At 42.1% G+C, this 16,611-nt stretch overlaps 1 protein-coding gene across 3 annotated transcripts in view; it reads right to left on the minus strand.

Annotated features, from left to right (window-relative positions):
* LOC141785767 (receptor tyrosine-protein kinase erbB-4) overlaps positions 1-16,611 on the minus strand; it is a 218,184-nt gene that overhangs the window by 80,466 nt on the left and 121,107 nt on the right. For all 3 annotated transcript variants that reach the window (XM_074664235.1, XM_074664236.1, XM_074664234.1), the window contains exon 3: positions 6,303-6,489. In XM_074664235.1, the coding sequence (XP_074520336.1) occupies positions 6,303-6,489 (187 nt within the window). The remainder of the gene's footprint in view (positions 1-6,302; positions 6,490-16,611) is intronic.

The following is a 16,611-nucleotide window of genomic DNA, read 5'->3' on the forward strand; positions in this document are numbered from 1 at the left end:
GAGAGGATCTCGGCTGCAAACAGATTTCTTTTGCATGTCTTTTTCTTAAAACTCAATATTTGCTTGAGATGAGTTGAGAAAGCTGAATAAAACCATGTTAAATCTATTCACGACAGCAGCCATTGATAGTGTTACACAGCCTGGATTCATAAACAGTTAAGGCGTTGGAACAGATTTGACTATTCCTGTTTCAAAAATGTCAGAGTGCAGCAAATTTAAGGATTATTATTTTTTATTTTATTTTATTTTATTTCATTTTTTCTTTTTTATAACAATTTGTCCTGAACAAATATAAAATGCTTTAATCATCAGATTCTTTGGTTTCTGATTGGACCTAACCGCACCTCAAGTGACAGCTGCAACTTCGGCATGATGATGTCATTGTCTGTATCGACACGGTGGTTTGCGCCTGTTATTAAGCTATCTTCTCCTGTCTTACTACTGGCTACATGCAAGAAAGGAGTATCCTACCTCGGCTGACAGAGCCCTGAATGCCTTCTCCCTTTTGCAACAACCTACAGGTGTTTGTTAATAATTTCCTCTCTAAACAAATTTAATAATTATTATAAAAGGGAATAAAAGTTAGAAAATACATCCTTAAAGTTGACATTTCTTTACATATTTTGAAACCAGGGAGGTTTTGGCACAGTCAAAACCCCTGATTGAGAGCACATTGTATCATAAACAGATTCACAGAATCTGCAAAATCTTTGTGCACAAAGGACCCAACTAACATCTACTCATAGACTGAATAAAACCTGAATGTAGTCTCCCCGACGTCACCTGTCTGTTTTTGACACGGAAAATGAAGCCCATTGGCTATAGCGGCCATATTGGTAGTGGCAAGGGCTTCCTTTAAAGTGTCCCAAATTTACTTTTATTTGTATTTGTACAAAGATGTTGCTCATTTATGTTTTGTATATGTCGGGATGTTAATCTAATCTGACACACAAGACGGATAGTTTCATATATCCACAACAGAAATATTTCACAAGTCCATCTGGGTAGCAGCTCTTCAGATTTGTTTCCAGAGGTAGGACCTTCAAAAACATTAGCAGCTGGTGATTGGACGACCATTCTGATTGACACACTCACCACAGACCAATCCACATCAAGCCACGGTATGACCTAGCTTATGCTGAGAAACAATAGACGAACAACAACAGGAGCACGAGAAACAGCTGTGATAATGGCGTTAGATGACCGCCGTTTTAAGTTAACTTAAGGTTTAAAGGAACGCTGACAAGTAAACAAAAGGTATAAAATGAAAAACAAAAAACAAATAAAAAGATACTGTGTACGGTTACAAATTGACATGGCTCTGTAGTGGAAGTCACCGCATATTGTCCAGAAACACGTTCACTCATCCATCCATAAAGCTCCGTAGTTGTGCTGCAAAGTCCTGGTTTGTTTTGCTGATCTGGCTGAGCAGCTTGACTGTGAAAATGAGAAACTGCTTAGAATGCTTGTGAAGCACTAAATCAATAGTCATGCTCTAAAATTGAAGATGCACATGGGGTTAATTATAATGAATTAATCAATTCGTCTCAGCAGCAGCAACTGCTGTTGGTAATTTGGCCTAAATGCATTCAAATATACTCACAAAAACGCTGCAATTAGCGAGACAGCCACAGTGAATTATTAGCTCTAAATTAGAGGAAGTTTGGGTCGTTGCCAGGTTGGAAAGCCATGGCAGTGTCACGGCAGTCCCAGAGAGCCTTAAGTAAGCAAAACAGGTGAGGGAGAAGCACAGGGAGAGATCAGAAGGAAGAAAGGAGGTGTCAGGACTTGTGCTTGGCTTTCTGCTCACGAGCATTAGGGGGGCACTGCTGCCAGATGGGAAGTTGGAGTCAGAGCTCTCTTTGGGGCACGCTGAGCCATTTGGCACCAATCCAAATGGGTAATTTCACAGGGTAGGAAAAATAGTGTCAGAAAAGAGAAAAAAAAAGAAGCATCAGCTCACAAACAAAGTGAAGCTTGAGCAAAGAAAGCGATTCATACATCAGATCATCGGTTTGAGAGGCGTGTGGCGAGCGGTATCATCATCGCGGCGCAGCGAGGGGTAATTAGCACTGCGGAGTCTAGTGAGGCGTGTTATCCGCACGCACATGGCTCATGTGGCTGTCGACGCATGTGTTGTGTATGGCTGTTATAGGTTATTAAAGCTTACATGAGCTGCAGGGGCATCGCAGGGTGAGGCTGAGGGGGGTTTCTTTAACGCAGATTATTATAACCCTGCTACTATAAAGAGTGCTGAATGAAGGCCGACTGCATGACCAAATGAAATCCATGCTTCTGGACTCCCACTGAGAAGTGAGCCCACAGAGGAGAGAGTTGTAGTGAGGCTGTTGTTTAATGTATTGTATGCAGAGAGAAAAACGGGGCAGATTCACGCTCTGGCACGAAGGTACATCCCCTCAGGAAACGGCAGGAGGCTGCAAATGAATTACAAATAAGTACATTTCATCATACATGAATTGAAGCCAATTGGTTGCTTTATCATTAGGAAGGCAGAATCATCTCCTGCTTTAATTGTGAGCTTATTTAATAGAGAGGATTCTCTGTAAGCGGCTTTTTGTGCCTGGCAGAGGAGAGGAGGGAATCAAGGGAAACAGCACTGATCCATATGCATGGTTGGGTCAGGCTTAATTGCAGCGTTGGAGTGCGCTGGGATCAGATGCTGTGGACTGAAGGCTAGCAATGTGAGTGTGTGCTAAAAGAGGAGATGTATGGCTCGTCAGCCAGACAGGCAGGGGGCCGTCAGAGAGCCCGAATCACTGCAGCGAAGCTGAGGTGAATCCTGCCTGTGAGGATCAACACCGCCTCTGAAAGTTTCTGGAAAAAAAAGAGGAGTTTTGAAGATGTGGATTATGCATTGTGGGCATAAATAATGCAGAGACTGTGTTGCTGCAACCAGATGGAGTTCTTTTGAAGATGTATGTATAGATCTGCGTATTTATTCAGAGGGTTCAGAAGGTCTTGCAGCTGCGTGAGGAAAAACATCCCTGGCTACTGGTTGATGCAGAAACACAAGTCTGATGACCGGATCACAGAATCACAGACACTGTCCTGGTGAGAAAGTCAAAAAATATCAACCAAGGCGTCTGCACATGTGTTTTTTAAACTCGGAAACGGAAGCAGTCATGAGGCAGCAGAGAAAAACAGCCTCTCAAGAGTCACACAGGGATAAAGGTCCACTTAGGCCTCCTTTTTTATTCGCAGGGGTCGTCAAAATGGAAGGCGCCCTGCTGCTTTAGTGGCTTAGGGTGTCAGCATGCCCTTAAAACTCCCAGGAGTCCTTTATCACCGTGTTCAGACTCCATAAAACGCTGCTTATTACACTAAATCTGTCATGTGCTTTAATATGGATCACCATCTGATCCTCCACCATCAATCACAAAAACACTACGGCAAAGTCAATGGCATAAGGGCCCAAGATGGATTCCTGCTGTCCAACTTTCTCAACACTTATAGGTTTTCCTCTTAACGTATAGAAGCTGTTTTATGTTCCCGTATTCGCAGTCCATCCCCATATTTCAGGAAGGTTAGCATGAAGACTGCGAGCCTGTTTTACACTAATGTTAATTTGCGTCCTCTGTGAAACGTTTGACACAGAGTAGCCTCCAGGAAAAAAAAAAAAAAAAGCAGGATGGATGTTGGATAAATTGCAGTGCTCACAAGAGAGCGGTGTAAGAGCGGGAGGATCGATGCCAGAGAAGACGCCTCGGGCAAAATACAACAAAAGCGCCAAGAAAGGGGGGCAGCAGAGGCGTCCTGGTGGCTTGGCACTTCAGGACTCGTACCACATGGTCAGTCATGGTGAGATTCAGCACAGTTGGGTACGACTTCCTTAATTCAAGCTTTGGCACTCTCGTCTGCAAAATCACGCCATGAGACTAATCTTAAAGGTGGAACATGTAGCAGTTTCTGAATCATTACATGCCCATTAAAAAACAACACTGAAGATACCTCCATGTGAACAGTCTTTGGAGGATTGGCAGCGTGTTTGTAATTTTCCTTTGTTTTTTTGGCTGTACTCTGGAGACGATATGTGTTGGACGTGATTTTCCCTACTGGCTACAGCGAGGTTCTCCAAAAATTAAGCTCCATTCCTGCTGGTGGAGGAGTGCTACTTCCCAGTTTTTCTGCCATCGAGTAATCTAGGAATGTGTCTCTGGGGTTTGAAATCCAACAAGACAGAAGATGATGAAAGGCTGCTCAAAAGGTCTCTGAAAGCCCTGTTTCCACCAAGCAGTCTGGTTTGGATCGGTACAGTGTGGTGCTGTTTGCCTGGTCCTGTTTGTGTTTACACAGACAACCGTGCCCCCTAGTGGTAGGCTACGTGTAAGCTGGATGCTGATAGCCGCATCAGTTAAATGATAGCGTGACGCCATAGCAGCGCAACAGAGTGCATCCCGCTAATAAATCCAACCAGGAAGAAAAATGTGACACAGTAAACAAAGCGCAATTAGTCTTCTTTGTGATTAGCATGTGGCTATTTGATACATAAGCTTTGTTTCAGGCTATGTCCACAAGTAGCCAGGTATCTATTTCTACGTTTACGCCTATCATCCATATGAAAACTGCAGCTTTATGTCACTAAAAATGGCCAAACTGAAAATTTTGGAAACTCTGGTGTCATGGTTTCATGTAAACGCCGGAAAACAGAGTTTTTGGTTCTGCGACGTCATAGCTGAATGATCAAGGCTTATTCTGATTGGCTCAAGCTGCACTTATCGGTGAGGATTTGCTTGCTGTGTTTGGACAAAACTATTTTTGAAAACCAACAGGGGGGGATTGAGTTAGTCTGGCACCCCTATGGTAAGGTCCTATAAAGTGGGACGGCTAGTCTCCGTTATTTGAGGTCTCGGTCAGTGGAAATGCCATTAAAAAAGTGCGCTGTTCTGAGATAAACTGAACTAAAACAATTGGTAGAAATTTTCAGTCATGAAAAAGCTTGATCTTTGTAGTACATTTCTGAATAAAACCAATAAATCTAAACCATTTCAATCAACTTTACTCTCCTTAATTGTTCCCAAGTCTAGGCAGAGCCATGACAGCTAAAATGCTGTGTAAAAACTCTAAAAACCATCACATTTTCAGTCAACAGTCTTGTCTCCGAGCAGTGAACAAACAGGACCGATGTGGTGCGACTCATTCGAGCTGGAGGGCTGAACACAGCGCTAAGTCCAATCCAAACCGAGTCTAATCCGCCGCACATATCTAAACTCAAAGTTCAAACATTCATCTGCTCCCCCCGAGAGCTGGCGCCGTCTCACAGCCTTGGACGACGTCTTCCTTCTCAGAGCTTCATTCCTGACCCCCATCTCATACCCCAGCTTCTGTCTGTTTACCGTCGTCGCTTGACGTGTGGCGTCGAACGGAGCGAAAATAAAAAAGCAGCTAAAGCAAGAGAGCGACCCTCAGATTGAACCCAACAGCTTCCTCTCAGATCCTATGTGACAGCTGTCCCTCAGCCGGCCCTTCTCCTGCAACGGCTTGCGATTCTCCCCTAAAGCGATGGTAATGCCGCCGCCAAGACGGAAGAAAAAGGCAGCACCTGATCCTGAAAAAAAGAGCACCTTTTCGCAGGCCGCCTGCCACTGCATCTGTGAGAATTAGATGCATGATTAATACAGCTAATGATGCTATTTAGGGAGCAGTGAGAGGAGATATGACTCAGTGGGAAGTTAGCGAAGCACTTACTTTAAAAGATGATATTCAGGCTTGAATCAGATGTTTGTCTGTGTTATTCTGGCTGGAGTCGGGAGGTCACTCCACTATGGGTAACTCCAAAATGGCAAAGATTAACAGATGCACGGGTCATGACTCCAAGATGTGATATTGAGATGGAGTTAATGTAGTCAGAAGCTACCCTTTACAAACGCAGCCTACTTTAGCTTCTGCCCTCTTACAAACAACACAAAGACGAGCCACTGCAGAAAATACCAGCACTGCTTCCAGAAACTTCTCTGAGAAAGACGCCTGTTTTTGTGTGTAAACAGAAATGTAATTAACAGGGAAATAGGACTTTTTCACAGACATTTGATCCCTCTATACAACAAACCAAAGATTAATTTGCCAGGGTAGTGGGTACATGACTTCAGAAGTCGAGCTCCAATTTTGTGACTTAATTAAAAAACTCTACTAAAGCTCTATATGTGGGTGTAAAACAGAGCAAACACATTTTATGTTGCAGGAAAAGGCACTGGGGACTGAAATGCTGCTGGAAATGCATCTTAACTCTCACAAAGGTTTTATTTTCTGTTCATATTCATCGACAAGTATGTGCCGGTCCTGACCTGTGAGGTTGCGTAAGCCGAGCTGCCTCAGGCCGTAGTACCCGTCCCGTCTGTAGTTGAGGAAGATGGCCAGAGAGTAGCGACCTTCGTACAGCTTGGTGCCCCGGATGATGCGTAGATTCTCCAGCGGCAGGTAGTCGAACTGGTTGAGAGCCACCAACACGTAGCCGGTCACTTCTCTGATGGACTAAACAGAGACAAAGAAAAGAGAATGATGATCAAACACAATTTTAGGACAATTTAGGAAACAAGATAAACACTCAAAACCACCACAACTCATCACTCCATTTCTGCCTCATAGAACGCGCTCAAGCTAGAAATTCATTCATCTCTTTTCCTGTGCAGAGCATGTTATTTGCATTTTGAAATGTCAAGCTCATGAAAATTTGGACATACAGTCCAATGTGATTAAAATGTCAGCTCAGTAGCAGACTGATTACATGTCTCCTGCGATTACAGCTGGTCTTTAGAGCTTGAGAAGCCGCCGTATCAGGGGAAAAAAAGGAGGAGTGAAGCCAAAGAACACGACACAACAGAAAATGTGCAGTCGTATTCAAAATGTGTGACTGGGTCAGGTATGACTGGATTCTGCAGAGACCGGAGTATGAAAAGAAGAGGAAGTGTTTGGTTTGGTCCAAGCTGGAAGTCCTTGGCTGTCTGCCTGACTAAGACACACATAGACAGTGTTGAGCGTCATAGTGAAGAGCGTGAAAACCTCAACAATGCGACTCACCTTGCATCAATTGACCTTCTCAAAAGTCGCCAAAAAATCACACTGATTACCTCTGTGATAAACACTTAATGAGGGAAATTAATTCAGAATCCGAATGAGGCGCAGGGCCAAGGCAAGCTTTGAGTTTTGAATATTTTCTTCTTAATTCTGCTGGAAAGTGTTTATCTTCACTGTGGGGTCATCATCTCTCCACAAATCAAGAGCAGAAAAAATCAAGATTAAAGGTCAACAATAATCATGAGATGAACGGATAATAGCCCAAGGAGGAAAGCTGAGAAACAACTCCTTTGGCTGACAACCCTTTCAATAGATTTGGCAGCTCTATCGCCAGATAATGAAACTTTGCTTGCGTGTGTGTGTGTGTGTGCGTGTGTGTGTGTGTGTGTGTGTGTGTGTGTGTGTGTGTGTGTGTGTGTGTGTGTGTGTGTGTGTGTGTGTGTGTGTGTGTGTGTGTGCATGAATAAAGCACATCTCTTTTTGCCGTGTTGCAACAGCTCCATCTCTGAGGCCATGCAATATTCATCTGAGTCACTCAAACAGCAGGCCAGACTTACTTCAACACACACACACACACACACACACACACACACTGAAAAACTCACCAATACAAATACAGCGTTGGCTGTTTAATGCCACAGAATGACCTCAATCTACTTCCTGGTGTCGGTGTTTCAGAGCTAACTCTTAGCATTGCTTTGTTTTTGCTAACAGTGTCAACTAAGTTAACTTCTATTGTGGTTATGAACAATGTTGCCACAGTTTCTTTGGAAAGTAATCTGATTACTGATTACTCCTTTAAAAAGTTACTTAGTTACTTTACTGATTACTCAATTGTAAAAGTAACTACGTTAGATAACAAGTTACTTTGTTAGTTACATTCAGCAGTTGCAAGATTTGGCATAACTGTGCAATTAAGATGAATAACAATATGAGTCTACATGTTTGTTTTTAAGGAACATTGCAAAGATTATTAATAGTTGTGAAATGGTACTTAATGAAACCAAAAAAAATATTTTTATACATTTTGAATTTCAAAACAACACTAAATAAAGCTGTTACAGTCCTATTTTTGGTGCAGTACAGCACTGTTCAGGTTAATTTTAGATTTAAACAATTTGCCTTAGTCTACTTTAGTTTTATTAGTTCCCTTTTTGTTTTGTTTCTAAAGCCATAGCCTGTTGATCCTCCTATTTTTGTGATAAAAATAAGCAAAAATTCCCAATATTGGAGTTTGGGCTCAGATAATCCCCAGGGCCATGGGCGGGGCACCCAAGTCTAAAAAGTCTGGACACACCCCTGCTCCCTGCTTGTTACCGTTGTAGCCTATGTTTTGTTGCATTATGTTGATGGATTTATGCTAAATGGAGGGAATAGAAGGAGTTGCAGTGAAAGATAGGACTCACCTTTCCCCCAGGTAAAAGTCAAACAACTTTTCAAGCGTTTAGTACCCCAGTGCGCTGATCTCTTGCTAACTGATTCCTAAGTGTTTCAAAGAAAAATGACGCCCAGTGACTTGGATAAGTAACTTCTGATTACTGGTATGAAAAAGTAACGTGTTAGATTAGTCGTTACAGAAAAAAGTGCTCTAGCATCACTGGTTATGATTGAGATATCAAAGTCTTCTTTAAACACTGCTCAGGAACTAGATGTAATTAATCATCTTTCGACAGCAGAGTGTCTCTGTGTAATAAAAACCTCTCCATTACTTTGAATATCTTTTCAACTGGGAGCAGAGACACCCTAATGACCAAAGACAGGCCAGATGATTGGCTAGCAGTGAGGGAGAGAATGAGTAATGCGAGGTTGTATTGGTTCCTGACCTCTGGAGACTCTAGTGGAGACTGACAGTGAGGACACAGCCGGGTTTTTTTCAGCGCGCGCGAAGCAAACACGCACCTGCCAGGTTGGCGCATTGTAACCGTAACACAATAGGAAGGAAACACACAGTGGAAGAGCTTATTAGCAAGATTACACCATGTCAATCACCTGAAGAGAGAAGGAGAACAACACAATAAAAGAGCAGAAGAATCCATTTCAGCCCAGGCTTTGATTAGCATACTTATTGCAGAATGGGTTGCTATTGTGAGGTGCTTCGCTGCCTGTCAAAACCCCCTTGGAGGAATCACTCTCTGTCAAATATGTAGGTTGATTTTTCCAGGCTTTGCTCGAAAGTTGGCAACTTGTGCAACTCCATGCAACTTGTGACTCAGCCTCCAAAAACAAGCGCAGAGAAAGGCTCTCCTCTCCAGGGTGGACTTCTTGATCCGACCCCGTGGTTGGGACTTGTGCCTTTTCATCACATTGACCCCCCGCTTTGACCCTGTGTTTGCTGCTAGGGGCCGGGTCGCCTCATGAGCTCGCCCGGCTATCATTAACTCCCTCGTAACCCTCGGGTGCCTGCCAGAGGCGCTGTGACTCAGAACAAGGGTGGGGGCTGCTGCTCCGCCACCCTCCCCGACCCAGCTGTAGGCACGCACTCGGCTGCTGGCAGAGCCGACACTGCCTCCACTGTGCCCCCGTCTCCCTGCCAGCCTCCGGGACCCGCTGGCTAAACCAAAGAAAAACTGTTTCCCTGTTTCTTAGCAACTGCAGGAAAGCCTTCCAGCAGGAGTGAGCGCGAGCAAAGAGGAAGAGAGGGAGCAGAAGAAAGAAGAAACACAGGACTTAAAGGATTTTTTTGCTGTAATTTACCTAATTAAATTAAAGGATTACTTTGCTCTTTCTTGGTGATTTTCTTTCGCTTTGACACTATTTAATTTCCTTCCGCTGCAATAAATTGCTTTTTTCTTCCTTGAAAGCTTTATAGATCAATATTTGTCTGCATTCCTGTGTGCCGGAGGAAGGAGACGAAGAGGAGGGAGGTCCGGAGGGGAAGTAAACAGAAGCACCTGCATTTCCCCTCCTGCCGCATCAACTGCACTCACTTTCAGAAACACAAACACAGGCGCTGGAGGAGAAACCCGAGGAAACTGCCCCATCCTGCTGCCTTATGGGTATAGTGCTCTGCGTTTAACAAGGCGAACAATGGGAAGGCGAAACGATGTTCTCCCTCTTGTAGTTCTTTAAAAAATGCACCCTTAACAAGGTGAGTGGGAGGGCTAATTTGTAGCAACAAGGTGCTTGAAAGCTGGACGGCTCACAAACACACCTTCATCCACCAGAAAACCAACCTCTGCTCCCGATGGATGATTCAAAGACAGATATAAAAAAAGTGCTACATCCTTACACCGCCTGGCACAAGTCCAGGTCATTATTGCACCGTTTTGACCTCGTCTTTTGATTCGAGCTTGACTCCAAAGGATGAGAGTGTTTTTCGGCTTTCAAAGCCATGGAAGGTTTGTGAAATATTTCACCTCTTTCTTCACACGTAGGCCTTAGATATTCTGATAACCCCTCCCACCTACACACTGCAACGAAAAAACACCACAGACAAGACTCAGGTCAACTACCCATGATGCACTGCAAGTTGAACATTTCCTCTAGCGCTTTTCTCCATCAATCGCAGGCAATTAGCGGCCGAGTGCTCAGCTCTCAGTCAAACAGAATCCTCCGTAGGTCCCGACAGGCTTGTTTTCCTCTCTTCTTTTTCGGATCTTCCTCGGGGCGAAATGTGAATTTCACATGTTGGTAAATTGCTTTTTGCATCTCTGGGATGCATCGCGTCGAGGCCAAGGCAAAAGGAGCCAAAAGTGCTTTATTTACTTCGCACAGCATAATCATGATAGAAGGCGGCCGCTGCTGCTGCTGCTGCTGCTGTCTTGGAAACGGAAGCTGCTTGGTATTGAGGCTGCGAGCTGCGGCGCTCTGGCACCTGTAACCCCCTCCAGATATGTGGAAGTGTCTCACAGTATGGACGCACACAGATCTGGGAGGGGAGAGGATTTGAAATGCAGCCAGTATTGAAACACACCAACAATCGTCCTGCAGAGTAAACACTTTTATCAGCTAATGAATGGAGAGGCCTGCTTTCCTGGTGCACTCCGTCCAGTGCTTTGTGGCCAAATTCAGAAACAGTTTCCTGAAAAAGAGGTGAAAAACTACAAATTAAAGCAGCTTATTCTCTCCCTGGAAGTCAGGAGCTACTTATAAGATACTTATGTAAGCTAATTTTCCAACCTGCATGATGTTTTAAGCTAATAGCCTCTATTTCTTCCCTTTTTTTCTAAATTCACTTTGCAGATACTAAAGAATCCGTGCCAAAGCAGCCAATTGATTTGCATACAAATTTCTTCAGTTTCACTCCTCCCAAGAATCGCCGTTGGGCTTCACCCAAGACTCAGAGAAAAACGCTGCACTGGAGACTTTAAGCGGAAAAATTAAGCGAGGTTTGAATTAAATTATCATTAACATCCATACTGCGCTCTTTCCATCTGGATAAATGTATATTACATTTAGTATGGAGCTGGGTTATTCACCTTTTTATGTCACTGATACAACTGGAGGGATCATTTTATCTCTTCTACGCCTCATGATGTGCTTCACGGTCAAGGTCAGCGCATTAGAAATCATCTCTGACGCCATGAAACCTGACTTATCGACTGCTCCGTGATTCTAATTTCACTTCAGGAAATAAAAAGTGTGCACATGTATGGAGGCCCAGGGCGGTTAAGGAACGCACATGCATTTTTAATTCAGAGATGACAGGCAATTATTTTAGCATGTTTTCTGTTGACATATTATTGACAGACAGGTATAATATGATTCATTCAACACCTGTCAGTGTGAGCTGCAGTGTATTACTTTACTGTTAAAGCTGCAGTTCCTCCTGTGTCCATTCGAAAAGCCAATGAATCTAAAAATAGATTCCAAGTTAAAGGGATGCTGAGTGTTACCTGCTTTTGTTTCCTTTCCTTTCGTTTTTTTTTTTTTAAATAATTTTTCATTTTATTTTATGTTTTTATTTTTTTAATTTATTTTATCATTTACTTATGTATTATTTATTTATTTATATATCTATATTATCTACTTATGTATTATTTATTTATTTATTTTTGTATTTCTTTTTCGAATGTTGTGCAACAATATAAGACGGTGTTGCCCAATCCTGGTCCTGGGGGACCCCCTGCCCTGCATATTTTAGATGTTACCCGACTCCAGCACACCTGATTCAAAGGAATGGCTCGTTATCAGGCTTGAGCAAAGCTTGATGACGAGCTGATCATTTAAATCAGGTGTGTTGAAGTCGGGAACATAAAAAACATGCAGGGCAGGGGTCCTCCAGGACCAGAATTGGGAAACACTGATATAAGACAACATCATGGGGTCATGAAGTTGTGATAATTGTGGCAATAATGTAATTATAATGACGAAAAAAGACAATTGCAACATTCATAACATTCATAATAGTACTTTTAAAGTGAATAAATAAGCGAATTAATGCACAATATATTATATTATATTATATTATGTTATATTATGTTATATTCTATTTTATTCTATTATATTCTATTATATTATATTATATTGTATTATATTACATTATATTATATTATATTACATTATATTAAATTATATTATATTCTATTATATTATATTACATTATATTATATTATGTTATATTATATCATATCATATTATATTATATCATATCATATCATATTATATTATATTATATTATATTATATTATATTATATTATATTATATTATATTATATTATATTATATTATATTACATTATATTATTTTATATTAAATTGAGGTTGCCCCCAGATCTTTTCCAACCTGCCTGGAGCCCCCAACCCATTGGGCCATCTCCCCCACTATGCACGTGCAGCACCGCCCCTGTCGTTTATGTTTACCAATGAAAGTATTTTATTCTTTCCTTTTCTTCTCCTGAAAATAAAAGCAGGAAAGGAGGTTGCCATGTGGGTTTTGTTTTTTCCCCAAAGTGTAAGATAGTTTGTATGTTATATGTCTGTCTCTTCCGAAACCAGTGTGAAGTGCGTTAAAAAGCAGGATGTGCCACGTAAAACACTCCAAGGCAGAAAATCTGAGGGAGAGGAGAAGGCAGGAGGAGCAAGGAGACCACAGGACAGGACCTCTAACTGAGCTTGAAGTTTTGCTTTTGATGGAAGATAATGAATCAAAACCTTAAAAAAAATTGGTTTCCTCGATAAAAGAATCAAAAATCATCTTAAAAAGACGTGACTTTGATTTGTAAACCACTTCTTTGCCTCGCTATCATGGCTGTAAAAGCTTGTTATGTTGAGAATTGTACTTTGCAGTGATCCAACATCATTTCACCATTTGTAAATGCCACTGAGTGTTCTTTCCTGGTGGGTGTATATTCATCATGGGGTCTAATTTGTTTCCTCAAATTTAATCTACTCCGGTCTCTTCCTCTGACAGCGTCGCTTTCATCAGACTAAGCCGATTTGGATAGACTCTAAAAACAACAACAGTGGGGCGAAGCAGCTGGATCTCTGCGTATGAAAAAACACAGCTTTCTTATCTCAAAATAATGAGATATTTAAGTCGCGCTCGTGAGAAAACAACGTTTGATACCCTGAGATAACGATGTAATTCAATTGTAATCTGGGGATAGCAAACAAGAGCAGTACAGATGTGAGATAATGAGATAGTTGGGGCATGATCACGTTAAACGGTTTGAGATCTCTAGATAATGACATGATTAAGTTGTAATCAGAACAGCCTTAATATAGAGCAAAAACTCACAAAGAAAGTAAATAAAGCAACTTCTAAAAATGTACGACTTTGTTTTTTTTTCTTTAAACTGCTGTATAAATAATCCAAACTTTGGGGTTCGAAGGTGCATGAGCAGAAAGTGCAGAATAATATATGGAGAGAGGGAAGTGGAGCACAGAGGAGATATATTTCAAAGCATAATTAATAGTGCACCTGTTCCTGTCATCTGGATGAGTGAGAGTGTAAATGAGGTAGACAGAGAGAAAGAAAGAGGGAGGAGGTAGGTGAAAGGAGGGAAAGGTGCAGCAAAAAGAAGAAGGAGAAAAGGAAGGAGGAAAAAGGCATCACACCAGGAAATAAGTATAATGACACCATTATAAAATACAAGAGATGGGACACATATTATGGTGATTATGGCTCATTTCCATACATATAGAGCACTCTGCCAGTGAGTCAAGGAGAGTGCAGCGGCGCAAGACTGCCGGCTCTCAACTGTTTGATGCGACTGCGGCGCCGGCGCAATCTGACTCCTCCACACGGCGGCAAAGTCAATGGGCGGGCGGGGACCTGTTTACCAATTCGCTTCAATGAGCTCTGTGAGAGAAGTATGCACTCTTTCACCTCCAAAGACTGTTCGGCTGCTAAGTATGCCGGGAGCACTCGGGTGTGACATTCAAGATTTTTGAGGAATCCTGTAAGGAGGAAAAAAAAAGGAAAATCAAGGCTTTATGTGAGGAGGGCGGTGACTTTGAAGCAGGGACGGAGCCAGGATTTCAACTATGGGTGGGCCAAACCAATTTCAGGTGGCTTTCAATTCCAAAAGTCGCTAAATAAATACTTTATAGATATAGTTCTGTTACTGTTATAGGCGCTGCCCAAGTGGCTGCCTGTTGCGGCAGCTCTCTCTTCCTTGTTTGTGTCTTGCAACTTTTTTTTAAAATCTCTTTTTCATCATCTTTGCATTTGAGGTCCCAAATTTCCCCTTGGGGTTAAGAAAGTCTATTCCATCTATTCTATTCTATTCTATTCTATTCTATTCTATTCTATTCTATTCTATTCACTTTTATTATATTCTAGTCACAAAAGTGCAACATGAGGCTGAATGAGCCATAACTTTTTTACCAACAGGCTCAAAGTTGCCAAACTTGGCTCATTTTATAAAAACAAGGCAAATAACAATAACAATCTTGAGGTTAAAGTGACAAATTCTATAATATTCCTCTTTGAAACCGCTTAAAATAAATAAATAAATTAATAAAATAAAATAAAATAAAATAAAAATAAATAAATTAATTAATTAATAAAATAAAATAAAATAAAATAAAATAAAATAAAATAAAATAAAATAAAATAAAATAAGAAAAAACATTTTTTCAAAGAAAAGTTTGAGTTGGGCCTGGGACCCTAGGGCCCACCCATGACGCCACCCCTGCTTAGAAGTGAATGAAATAATGAGCCATTGAAGAAGTTTGAGAATCGTTCTCTTGAAACAGAAGCTGGGGTTAGCGCTCCAGAAGAACCAGCACCACTACTCACACATTTGATCCAGAAACTGACCCCAGAATTTTTCATGTTGACCCCTGTCGCTAAATAAGTCCAAGGTGGAGGTTGGCGCTTAATCAAAGTGTGATTTTACTCGTTATGAATAACCACTGGAGCCTCTCATCCTAAGTGTTTATTTGCAATGTTCTCTAATTGGATTTTAAACAAGTAGAGAGGAAACAGAATTTGATTACTCATTGAAGCAGTGTATATTAACCTCCTTCAGCGCAATTTCCTTAATTAATCCAAATTTTACACCTAGTTTAGAAATATTGATTTTAAAACTCGCTCAGCTTTCATCTTTGTTGGGTGACAGCTTGTCAAATTAGCACAACATGTGGAGTGAAGGGCGAGTTTTCAGAGTCAGATACTCAAACTGACATGTTTCAGTTTCAACACTGCTAGACAGTGTTGACAGTGACTTTGGGATGACACAGCCATGTGTGTGTGTGTGTGTGTGTTTTTATCCAGGGGTGCGCCTCTTTGCAGCAGCTGTGCTACTGGCTTTCGGCGCTGATATTTATTGTCTCCGACAGCCCGACAATCTCATATAAGCCTGTTTCATGAGCGGCGTCCGTGAGGCGTCTGCGTTGTCAAGACACATTTACAGTAAAGACCCTGACTCGGAAATTAAAAATTACCAGCAGGGGAAATTTTGTCGCGCATTAGCAGGCCGAACTAAAACGGTGACAGAGCCGTACAGTATCTGATCCTGGAGCCACACTGAAAACACTAATACATAACTCATGAGGGGAAGCTGTTGGAGCAACCCAGCAACAGTCGAATGGCATATCACATTATGCTGTAGCCTTTGGGGACCCTACATAATGTAGTTATGTGACAAAGCTAGTGCACGTCACCCACAGGCTGGCTTCTGCCTGCTTGGCAGAAGCTATGGAGGAGAAAAAAACACCGAGGAGCATGTTATCTCTTATTGCACCTAGCTCCTGTATCTCATATTTAAGGCCCTCATTATTCATGGTCAGCCCGGCTTAGGACGGGGATTCTGAGAGCTGGCAGGATACCTGATGGGGGGTGCAGATGAGCTGAACGAGCCCAGCTAAAGAGTCGAGGAGGAAGGAGGAGAAGGGGGGATGAGTGGTCTCTGAGGCCCGATGTCAGCTCAGTCCACTGGGGAAGAAAAGGTGCTTACCAGCCCGTCTGAGTGATTGATGATTGGGCCTGGTGCAGAGGGAGGAAGCAGCCATAGGTGGACAATACAAAACTGAGCTTGGATAATAAATTCACGTCAGCGGGAAGAAGACAGAAGAATATGAATCCACATGGTGGGAGGTTGTGAATGTATGGAAACAAAATAGAAGCTACAGGTAATGATTGTGTTATGAGGGGTCGTCCAGGACATAAATCATACACGGCCTCTTAAAGGGG

The sequence above is a fragment of the Halichoeres trimaculatus genome, unplaced genomic scaffold, assembly GCF_033239565.1.
Source record: "Halichoeres trimaculatus isolate MK-OKI-2021-1 unplaced genomic scaffold, fHalTri1.1 fHalTri1_scaffold_24, whole genome shotgun sequence".
NCBI lineage: Eukaryota > Metazoa > Chordata > Actinopteri > Labriformes > Labridae > Halichoeres > Halichoeres trimaculatus.